The sequence below is a fragment of the Hippoglossus stenolepis genome, chromosome 7 (genome assembly GCF_022539355.2).
Source record: "Hippoglossus stenolepis isolate QCI-W04-F060 chromosome 7, HSTE1.2, whole genome shotgun sequence".
In the NCBI taxonomy this organism is placed as follows: domain Eukaryota; kingdom Metazoa; phylum Chordata; class Actinopteri; order Pleuronectiformes; family Pleuronectidae; genus Hippoglossus; species Hippoglossus stenolepis.
In genome coordinates this window covers 12,875,985-12,887,808 of record NC_061489.1, presented here as the reverse complement: position 1 = coordinate 12,887,808, position 11,824 = coordinate 12,875,985, and the positions used below count along the sequence as shown (strand labels likewise).

At 40.0% G+C, this 11,824-nt stretch overlaps 2 protein-coding genes and 1 non-coding gene across 3 annotated transcripts; 2 read left to right on the top strand and 1 right to left on the bottom strand.

Annotated features, from left to right (window-relative positions):
* Nucleotides 1–403: 403 nt before the first annotated feature.
* trnaw-cca lies at nt 404–475 on the top strand. Its single transcript has one exon. It is a non-coding gene; the product is annotated as a tRNA-Trp (tRNA).
* Nucleotides 476–2,097: 1,622 nt separating this feature from the next.
* Nucleotides 2,098–3,177, top strand: LOC118112412 (gastrotropin). The gene is made up of 4 exons (XM_035161700.1): nt 2,098–2,293; nt 2,386–2,546; nt 2,631–2,720; nt 2,847–3,177. The coding sequence occupies exons 1-4, from the start codon at nt 2,227–2,229 to the stop codon at nt 2,904–2,906; spliced, it is 378 nt and encodes a 125-aa protein (XP_035017591.1). The 5' UTR covers nt 2,098–2,226; the 3' UTR covers nt 2,907–3,177.
* An 875-nt stretch (nt 3,178–4,052) lies between these two features.
* LOC118112510 (gastrotropin) lies at nt 4,053–5,038 on the bottom strand. The gene is made up of 4 exons (XM_035161865.2): nt 4,701–5,038; nt 4,459–4,622; nt 4,262–4,351; nt 4,053–4,143 (listed from the first exon to the last, which is right to left on the bottom strand). The coding sequence occupies exons 1-4, from the start codon at nt 4,765–4,767 to the stop codon at nt 4,090–4,092; spliced, it is 375 nt and encodes a 124-aa protein (XP_035017756.2). The 5' UTR covers nt 4,768–5,038; the 3' UTR covers nt 4,053–4,089.
* Nucleotides 5,039–11,824: the final 6,786 nt, after the last annotated feature.

Genomic DNA, 11,824 nt, shown 5'->3' with positions numbered 1-11,824 from the left:
TCCTTAGATGGCGCTGTTGAGCCATTTTTCCACGCCCATTTCAAATTACTCCTGAATACAGTTACTTTTTGGGGTTTTGAATTCCCTGCAAACTTTGGTAACAATTTGAGCATGTCTAGGCCCTGAAAAAGCCCCAAAAGGGAAATACAAATCCTTCGAAATACAATAGGGCCTCCCACTGGAGGTGCTTGGGCCCTAATAATAACATTAATTGTTAAGTAGTGTCAGATCTGGATCCTGCCAGAGAAACATTAAGAATACAGAGAGAGAGAGAGAGAGAGAGAGAGAGAGAGAGAGAGAGAGAGAGAGAGAGAGATAACTAAAAAACACAAAGTCAGTGACGTGTACTAAAATAAAGAGCAGAGAGAGGGAGAAAGAGAAAAACTCAATGATTTGTTCAACAGACTCTGTGGCGCAACGGTAGCGCGTCTGACTCCAGATCAGAAGGTTGCGTGTTCAAATCACGTCAGGGTCATATGATCTCTTTATTGTGGTGGTACAACTCAGTAACTGTATTGAAGTCCTGAACCAAACTATGAAACCAATGCTGAGCAATAGAAGCACATGGGACTCCAAATAAGTAGTTTCCGTGTTTTTATCACATCATGAGAAACTGAAATGAGGTTCAATTCTCATCTTTATCTGGGGCTCCACCTGAAAGACCTGACGCTGTCAGCACTTGTGCAGACAGTTCATCCGATCTGTGCTGCACAAAGTGTATAAACAGCAGGTTTCTCTGACAGATAAAGGAGTTCAGGATGTGCAGAATGGTTCAGTGGGGCACGGTTGCGACACTTGAATATATATATATAGAGAGCGCATGTATTTTCCAAACATGCATTTCTTTTCTCTCACACATTGAGCTGGAAGGGAGAAGACTGACCTGAAAAAGGTCCAAACCTCCATTCAGAGGAGAGCACTTTATCTTACAGCACTTCTCACATGTTTCCCTTCCACTTACGCACTTCAGTTTACATCGAGTGATGAGGCGGCCGCTGCAGTGCAAGGTGAAGGAGCAGCATCTCACACAGACTGAGATTTCAAGCAGCATCTTCTAACCAATCAGTGTTTCAATTCTGCTTCCGCCCACCACATGTCCTCAGACTTTTTTTCCTGATGTCCACACTGGTCCTACAAGTATAATGGTAGGAAAAAATGTTTGCAAAGACGCTCTGTGGTAGAAAAATTGAAGAGTAAATAAATAAGTAAACTTAAATAAGTATTTAAAAACATATTAGTATTAATAGTAATAATAATAGTCGTGTGATGAATATACAGGGATGAATAAAATGTGTATTTACAAAATATATATACAATGATAAGGTTAAAAAAATAACCAGTACAAGGCATGATAAGAACAAATATGTAATTTGATATAGCAGTGTGTGTGTGTGTGTGTGTGTGTGTGTGTGTGTGTGTGTGTGTGTGTGTGTGTGTGTGCGTGTGTGTGTGTGTGTGTGCGTGTGTGTGTGTGTGTGTGTTATTCACAGTGTTCACACCTGTTGATGTTCCTCAGAATCACCTTGTGTGGTCGGCTTACATTTCTTTCTCTTGTTTATTTGCCCATCTGGCTGTAATCCACTTTTCATTCATTTATTAAAGTAACATTCCAGCAGCGACTGCCTGTGTTTCTGTTGCCACTAACCCTGACACTGACAGACAGAACCACTCTAACACATAGTTCACCCACTAATTGCTCGAGAACATACCGTAATTCACCTCGTTGTGGTTGTGGTGTACTGGTTGTGGTTCAATTGTTGATTTTGTCTTGTTGGTACAAACAGTTCTCGAGAAGAAACTTTCAAAGCCTCAACTTCAGCTCCTCACTGCACTACATCGATTTTCATCCCTGAACCTCACAGGTAGAAAGAAGAGTTCACTAAAGCTGAACATATACATCGGCCCTGTGTTCTGAGCAGTTTACTACATAATACAAGTCCAAACATGCAGAGGAAATCTTATCACACGACAGAAGTGCTGGAAGAACCTGAAAGTGACAGGGGCTGGGAAATACCTGGGATCTTTGTCCTATTAGATCACTGTATTTAAAACAAGGTGACAAACTGTGTTCGAAAAACATTGCTGGCATTTCTCACACATGAGGGGTGAGCTAGAGAACATGTGTGACGAGAGGAGGAGAGAGGGTTTGGCAGTGATTCAGAACTGAAGGCCACTCCTCTCTTCTTATTGAACTCCTTCACTCTGTAGCTCCTCTCTTTCACCATCATGGCTTTCACTGGGAAATATGAGCTGGAGATTCAGGAGAACTACGAGGAGTTTCTGGATGCTTTGGGTATATTAGTTTCTTTGTGGATAAACACGAGCTGTCATTCATTTAAAGTGTGTTGACTGTCTTCATTTTGGATTTCGACCACTCTGTGACAGGGCTTCTCAACGCCAAGACCGACCACAAAGTGGTGACGGACGTGCTTCAGGACGGGGACAACTTCACCTGGACGCAATCCATCCCCAACTGGACCTGGTCCAATAGCTTCACCATTGGCCAGGAGTGTGAGCTGATGACGATGAAGGGCCCCAAATTCAAGGTAAGTTCACGACAGATGAGTTTTCATAAACCCGACCTGCACCACTTGTTTCCCTCTGTGACCTTTTATCCTTGTGATCTTTAGGCCACGGTCACTATGGCAGACAACAAGATTTCAATAGACTTTCCTCAGTACAGCTTCACAGCAGAGATCAGTGAAGATAAACTTGTGATGGTAAGAGAAGCACTCGCTCAAACTGTGACCGCCACGATACTAACTTAATGTAACCTTAATGTGACCGAAATATAAGCTGCAGTTTGTTATATTTTCACTTTATCTTTCCCACTCTATGATCTGCAGATCTGCATAACTCCAGGAGAGAAGGGTGTGACTTTCAAAAGAGTCAGCAAACGGATCTAATGTTGCGAGACTCAACATGCAGCAGTGGAAGAGAGGCTGTGGGAGGCAGAGGAACCCATAATGACCAGTTTAAAAATGTATTCACCATGTGTATCAAGGAGCAAGTGGGATTTTCTGGTGCATACTTTCAGTTTTACTGAAAGAAATGTAAAAAAACAAACAAACTAGGCTGTGTTATCTGCTGTATTTCTACAAAACCGTCCACCTGCAACAGTATTCCTCTTTGATTCAATAAAGAAGAAAAATGAATAAAACCTGTTTTTCAGAGCAATAATGACATTTTCTTAAAATTGGTTTCAGCTCAGTGATATTGAATTGATTATATTTCTTCTTAACTTAAAGACATATACATTAAAAAAACATATTAAACATGCCTCATATGCCAGTTCCCTAATCTGAACATTTAGATCAGAGATAATTTATCATTATTGTTATGGTTCTTATTTAATCTCTCTATTTGTTTGCTGGTAAGTGAGATTATGCAAAAACTACTGGATGAAATTCCAACTTGGTAGAAGGATGTGGAGTCAGGGAAGATCCAGATCAGAGGGCGGATTCAGACATTTGTTTTATCCCTTTCTAATTTAACTAAAGAATGCTTGGCACCTCCCTTTGAGGGGAAAGGTGTGTTGTAGAGGCACGAGTGGATCAAAAACTGCTCCCGCACACTTTCCAACTTGCAATCTGTGATTCATTATGCTGCAATGTTTCGGTACTAGACCTTCGTCAGGCAAACCTTTTCTAATTTAACATTTTCACTGTTTTCCCACAGAATCATTCTTTGACCTTGATGAAAGAATCAGGCATATTTAGGGAAGTGATATCTATGAGTGTGTGAAATGTGGTGCAGCTTGTTTGAATTCAAGGGGACTGTTAGGCCTTGGCCAAGGTAATGCTCTCTACTGAGTGGCATTCTAGTTTAAGCTATTTTGGTCTGACTGGAAGCAGCAGGGTTGCGGATTCCAACTAACAGGGTTGACAAAAATCTACAGTTAATATAGATGAATTAGAGCAGCTGCCTGTGAATATACAGTAAATAGTCACTGCTGGACTAAAAGGCTGACAGGCAAAGTTAACACATCTCTGGAATTGTGCTGTTGAAAGAAAAACCGAACACAATCACACAAAAAGACGCATTTGAGTGTTGAAATTTATTCATTTATTAAAGAGATCTTCATTTTGCTCATTTTGTTTTCTTGCTGATCAACTTGGCGGATACCCCAGCCACAGTTTGGACCTTAAATGAGAGAAAACAACATGTTCTCAAAAGGCTGCGTCACATCTGACACACACACACACACACACACACACACACACACACACACACACACCAGCGTAAAGTCAATTTTGCTCACCTCGACAAGCTTGTCAGCGACCACCTCAGCAGTGTAAAGGTAGTTGGGAAACTGAATCTTCAATTTGCCTCCCTCCAGGGTGACAGTGGTCTGAAAATTTAAAATGCACAACTGATCAAACTGCAGGTGGAAAACCACCAGTGTAGAGATATTTAAAATATAACTGCTTATACATTGTAAAATGACCATGAACTGACCTTGAATTTCTCGCCTGCCACAGTTTGCAGCTCCGCCTCCTTCCCAATGTGGAATTTGTTGCACCAGGTTTTGTCCTTCAAGTGTTTAGTCATCACGAACTCGTCATTCTGATGGATCTCTGTTACGACTTCCTCAGTTACTTTGCCTTTGGGCATCTGCAATCCTACGGAGAAAATAAAACATCATTATCACATTTTAATCCAATACATCTTGCTAATGTATCTAAATACCGGTTTCTCACCAAGAGCTTCCATGAACTCCTCGTAGTTCTCGTAGCTCTCCACCACATAGCTCCCTGTAAAAGCCATAACGAAGGTTGACTGCCGACACTCAAACTAAGTAACAGACCTGCACCTCTTTATATGCTGTCTGTGTTCGGTTCCCTTCATGCTAATTTTTGGGCTGGGCCATTTCCATGTTTTCCCCTCTTCAATCAAATTAATTGAAATGTCTGCTGGCCTGCAGCTAGTGTTTAACCTGTTGTGCAGCTTAGTAGCAGAATGTTTCCATATGCATTTATGTGTCGATTATTACGAAGCACCAGCCTGTTCCTCAAGAGACTCAAGTGCCATAAAGTTACCAATTTACCAGAGAGCCATTATTCTTTGAGGCTCACCAATCCCATTCAACATTGGACGAGTGGCGGGGTACGACCTGCAGGGCCGATACAAATGAACATTCAAATCTACGGACAGTTTAATTTACCCTAAACTCGATCGTCTGTGGGAGGAAGCTGGAGTATTTCCACGCAGACACAGACAGAACACCCAAACTCTACACCCTGGCCAAGCTGGAATACAAACCAAGAACCTACTCGCTGTGAGGTGACCTTGCTAACCACTGTACCACCGTGCCACTAATCTACCAGGATTATTGGTTTCCCTATTGATTGCAGGGGGTCATTTATTGAAGTGTGTCTTGTCCCAAGCCTCCATTGGCTTACAACACTCAAAGAGGAGTAGAGAGCAATAACACGATGACCAAAGTTCTTAGTTAAACAGAAGATGTGGATGAGAGTGATATTCAATGGAACTATGGAGTCATACCTCGACAGGTGATCTGGTTTAACGACTGTGTGCATATTTCTCAGGACGTATCTATTCTGTGAGAAATATTGTGTTAATGCCTTGTCTGATAAATGTGAAAATTTATATTAATAATGATTTAAAAGATCTAACAGAACTAATGCATTAGGTCCAAATAATAGTGACATAATACCAGACTAACATAGCACGCCTCTTCTTCACTTGGCTTGTTCTTTAAAATGAAACTGAGCTAATATTTGTCTGTGATATTGGATGTTTCTCAGCATTATAAACACAGACATTAAAGGCCGCAGGCGCAGGAGGCGAACAGGGCCGGGCCCCAGCTCGGCCCAGATGGCAGAATATATTTCAATAGATATTTGATCAACGTGAAATCTGCCTCGGGAGGTTTTCTGGTGTCGTGAAGGTAATATTGCGAACACCTGTGTAACAGTCCCACAGGCCTGGGAGAAAAACTGCCACTGTCAATAATGTCTGTATAATATCCTACATTTTCTTCAATAATTAAAAAACCAGCGAAATAACATGAAGGAACACATGATATGTAGAAAATCATGAAGTGAAATGAATTGGCTGCTTGATTATCAGGCTAACACGTTGGTAAGTTTGAGACAGGACCGTTTATGTGGATGTAAACAAAGTAAATAAAAAACACTTTTATTTTAAGTCTATTTTAGTAAGAATTCAATCCTTTAATCATCATATTTGAATTTGATAACTTCTACAACTGATCCCGTGTAACAATCAGTTAAATTCATTAAAGGTTTCACGTCCTCCCCTCTGACCCTGCTTCTGGAGAAGAGCTGCACTTCTCCACTGTCACCACTGGGAGGCGTCATCACTCCTCTATAAAACACCTCCTCTTCACATCCAGTGTTGATCTGTTACTGTGGATCAGGTCTAAACTGCTAGACTCTGCAGTTTAGAGAGGTTTATGTTCTAGTTAAAAGTCTAACTCCACTTCTCTGTGTGACCTAAGCTTTTGTTGGATATTCGTGCAAGAGGAAGTGAAGAACTTGTTCATCAGATGATCTGAATCCGGTCTATTCGACCATAAAACCAGGTTTTTCTGAGGTTTTAATGCTTCACGTGTGACATCACACATCACAAAAAGGAGGGTGGTCGTTCTTCCTTTCATCTGTTCTCATGGGGACTGAATCTGGATTTCAATGATACAGACTTTTTTAAAGCTGATAATCAGTGAATACAAGAGGTTGCAGACAAAAGAAAACCAATGATGACCATGTTAAAAAAAATTTAAAACTTAAAATTATTTGATAAAGGCCTTTTTAAATCTAAGACCTCAACTAATACAGTTTTTAACCTTAGATGCCATATTATTTCCATTTTAATGTCACAATGCTGTAATTACGGACAGGAACTGTATCATATGTTTCAATTAAAAATTTTAAAAAAATGTATTTGATCATTAAAGTTGACGTGAGGTGATAAAGGACAGCTACAATTTCATCTATTCATCATGGTGAGAACAAGTGAGAATTATAATAAATATTATTATTAAGAAGATATTTGAGTATGAACATTTTACAATTTAATAAAAAACTTTCAATTCAGCTGAACTTTGATCTTTGAAACACAGAAATATTTTATTCATGTATCAAGTGGATGTAAATGATGAAAAGGTCAAAAAAACCTGTTATGGGGCCCGAGGCAAAAATAACCTGCCAGGTTTCTTTTAACCCCCGATTCCTTTGACCGTGTGCTGCTGTGTGGTCACTTTACTAAACTAATTCATTTAAGAGGATGTGCCACATAAGCACAAACTGAAATAAGGAAATCCTGAGACGTGGGAAATAAGAAAATAAAGCAGCAGCTACATTAAGACTAAATGACAAAGGGAAAAAGAAAAGAGGACAAACATGAATACAGCCAACGTGATAAAGTTATTACTGAGTGTAAATGAGAGCTCAAGTCTTAAGTTTATATTTTAATTTACACTCAGCAGCCCTGATCCCAAAGATAATGTTGGCGGTTGAGGCACATGGAGCGAGACCCCCACCACAAACACAAATTGAGCGGCCCACCCTGCACCCCCCACTCAACACTATTCCAAATTCTTCCCCGAGGACACATTTGAAGGAAGCCAACAGCCTGCGACTTCAGCTCCACATACAAAAGCTTACAGGAGGAGTGTTAGAATGATCCATTATTAAAGTGACGGCCCTGAGCACTGCAGCCTCCCTCCACCTCCTCCACCTCCTCCTCGCTTTACAGATGGGCCACTGAACACCGGAGACCTTAGAGATCCCCCTTTAATCTCAACATGAATACTTGTTTAAACCAAATGTTGTAGAAACCATGTAAATACTGTGCATGTGAAACCACTGTCAAATCACTCTGTAATCTATACGCCAAGTTAATCACATTTGGAACCGGCCCATGTGGAGGAAATTTGTGTTTTAATATATTTCTGCATTTGTTAGTAAACAGGATTAAAAAACTGGACTTTCTTTTCCGTGGAACTTCATGGAAGGATGTGGAATGGGTCAGAGAAGAACCCATTCAATTTTGTTGCCGATTTGGACCAAGGGGCGGATCCAGGAGCTTTTTCATCTCTCTCACTTATGACATATTTCCAAATTTTTGTTGATTTTTCAGAGAATAACTCATGGACCTTGATGTAAAAAACAAGCTTAGGGGACTGATATTTATGAGTGTGTGAAAGTTGGTGCAGATCCAAATAGAAATCTGAATGTAGTGAATTTTAATGTGGTTTCATGAGGGGACTGTTGGGCCTTGGCGGAGGAATGTGCTCTACTCAGTGACCTTCTAGTGTTTACATTTGTTTGTTTGTTTGTTTGTTTGTCAAAACGATTACACAAAAACTACTGAAGCCATTTCCATGAAGCTTGGTGGAAGGTTGTGGTGTAGGTCAGGAAAGAAGCCATTACATTTAGGTGCGGAACCGGATCAAGGATTTTTTTTCTTTCTTTAACATTGTAAGTTTTTCTGATCATTGAACAGATTTCCTAGAGAATAATTCATGGATCTCAATGGAAAAAAATCAGACTTGTTTAGGGGGCCAACATCTACAAGTGTGTGTAATTTGGTGCAGCTTGATTGAATTCAAGGCGACTGTCGGGCCTTGGCGGAGGTATGTGCGCTACTGAGTGCTAATTAAAGATCTGTGAGCTGGGCAGTTGCATGTGATTATACTAAAGATTTCCAACACAATTCATAACTGAACAAATATTCTGCTGCATGGGAGAGAACAGAGCTCAGCTCAGACATTTCTAAGAGTCCACTGTGCTGTGTCTAGCACAAGGAGGGTGGTCTGTTTGCAAGAATTTTAATGCACTGTGTGTGAGCGAGAGCCTCATCGTCACTGAATAGATTTCTATATATCAAAATGCCATAAGACATAGAAAGCCCTGACTGAGCTGTGCAGGCGGAGTGAAGAAGCAGAAGAGAGACTTGAACTTGTTTCTCAAACATTGAATACTAACTTTGTCTTCAGGCTGAGATGCCACCTCTGGGTATAATATTCAACGAGAGTGCCAAACAAAGATGAAATAGTGCTTTCCATAGCATGTGGTCACAGCTGGAGGTTTGTTTGTAAAAGTCTGCTGGGTTTTATCTCTGGGGCCAACTGCAGCCATCGTTTTCCTGAAAGCTGCAGGCACGTCACAAGAAAACACACACGCCTCAGAAACTCGGTTGACTGGTGTGGTTTATTTTTCCATGGCACATTATGATAAAGGAATTCCTTCCATCATTCAGTGTCACATAAAACAAGACTACAGATTGGCAAAAAAAAAGAGAAAAGAAATATCATACAAAAATATTAATTGGGAGTTTGTGGTGTCATTTCATTACTATCACATTAGACAAGTGTTGGTTTTTTTTGGTGTGGGTGACATCAGCACCTTTCGCGGGACGGAAAAATGCCCAGTAAATCTCTAGCTAAAAGACAAAAGCATTCAGTAATAACTATCACTCAAAGGAAGTTGCTGCAATATGCAACATATTCATTGTGTTCAGAGCCCTCTGCCCTGTAGAGGAAACCAAGCTACAGCAAGTCAAATCACACAATTATCAAAAATAACTTAGAAAAAGATGAACCAGTGGTGCACACGAGACAGTGATGGCTGTGGTCAGTTTAAACAGGAAAACAAAAACAACTTATTGCACCTTTGACACCTCAGTGAGAAGTTGCTCATGGATGATGAGGAAAAGAGCAAGTTGAACTCTGAAGAAGAAAAAAAAAAAACTATTTCACAACCACATCATTTGTCAAGAGAATCGGAAAAAAAGCTTTTAACTAAAGTACAAGGAAAACAAAGGGAATGTTAAAAAAAATACAACAAAACTGTACAGAAAAGTTAGCAAAACAAAGGCATAGTATCTCAGTTCCCATCACTGGAAAAGCAGATTAGCTCGTCCTTTTCAGTGGTGGGAAAACACATCTGGCTGTAAAACATCTGGCGATTAATGATAATATTACTCAGAGTGTTGTAGTGTTCAGTGGGCTTCATGTAGTGTTGTCTAAGAGATGCACAGGTCCGACTGTGAATGGCAGCTGTGACACAGTAAGATGTCTCGAGTCTACAAAATAAACAGTTTGAAATGTGAGTCAACTTAAGATCATTACAAATGTGAGAAAAGCAAATTCTATGAGAAATTGCAACAAATATACAAAATATTTTGTGGAATAATTTCTCCCAGAACAAGCAAAAAACACTGAGCAGGTGCTGGTTTCAACTCAGTCTCCAGCTGAAATGTATTTGTCGACTGAGAAAAAATTAATCAAATGTTGAATGTAGAATTTTACAGAGCCCATAAGGTGACATGGGCAAAAAAAAAAATTTCTAGTGCGCAATAATTACGAGTATTGCTTGGGCATGTGATATCTGTCAGATCAGTGCATTTTGTCTTGTTATATTTCTGTGTGGAAATGACAGTGCAGGAGTCAGTTGACTGCGCTAAATTTGCAAAGATATTCACAGAATCTAACTTTACAGATTAATAACTGATAAACAAAACGTCCTTAAAACAGAAGCTAATCCTCCTTCCAATCAGATTAATGTACACAACCAGCTACAGCTTTATTTCACCAAAACGAGCAGAAATCCGATCAGGAGGAAAACCATTGGTCCCTATGCACAGTCGGCAGTGAGACGAGTGGGCAGCGCCAAAAACACATATCCGAAAATATTCAATAGGATCACTGCTGTAGAGTGTAGAGTCACCCAAATCAATACACACATAAATAGTCTCCTCCTGGTCCGAATACAACCCTCCCTTTGGGAAAGTGAAATAAATCGGTAGCTGGTTGTGTATTTTACTCTGATTGGAACGAGGCTTGGCTTGTGTTTTATGGACGTTTTGTTTGTTAGTTATAAATCTGCAACGTCAGAATCTGTAAATATCTTTCCAAGTTTACCACAGACAACCAACTCCTGTACTCTCATTTCCACACAGAAACATAACAAGCCGGAATGCACTGTGGTCTCACAGATATCACGGGTGCACCAGAAACTTTCACATGCTTACATAATTTTTTTGCCCATGTCACTTTAGGGGCTTTGTAGATTTTTTAGATTTTAGATACAATTATGTCAAACATTTGCTGACTCTACCTTCTCAGGTGAGAACATTTCCACTTGGTCAAATATGATAGTAAATGAATAATATGTTTGGGATTTAGACCATTTAATCAAGATAATAACCATGGATGAAAACAAAGGTTAGTTACCACACCAATTCAGTTAACGACATCCCGGAACTTGGGATGGTCATTCAAAGTATTGCCATGGTAACTAGTGAGCTACTGGCACCGGGAATCTGGATGCGTTTATACTCTAACAGGAAGTGGAAGAGTGGGGATTGCAGCTTTAGAAATCTTGGAAGCAATTACACAGGCTACAGACATTTTTTGTGTGAACGCAGTGACCACGAGGTTGTTCCACAGCCATGCAAAGCGCACCATTTTGTGCGTTCATTTACTGAGTTTTCAGCAGTGTATGGTCCAGTGATGAAGAAGGGGGACATTTCAGACCCCACAGATGCTGCAGGAGCATCCGCTTTAAAGCATAAGAGTACAGAGTAATGAGAGGGCTGCGAATTCAGCCATAAAACCTGAGCCTGAAAATACAATTACTATGAACAGGTACAAAAAATATTATTAACAAATGTTTTTTTTCTATGTTGGTATAAAAAAAAGCTACACTACATCAAACGAAATGAATACAAATAAAAAATAAATCAAGAAAAAAACAACAAGTCGTTATAAATAAAAGCTATGGCATGTTTCAATGGCATCATTTTCAAGTAATCTTGTTAAAGTCCCTGATACTTA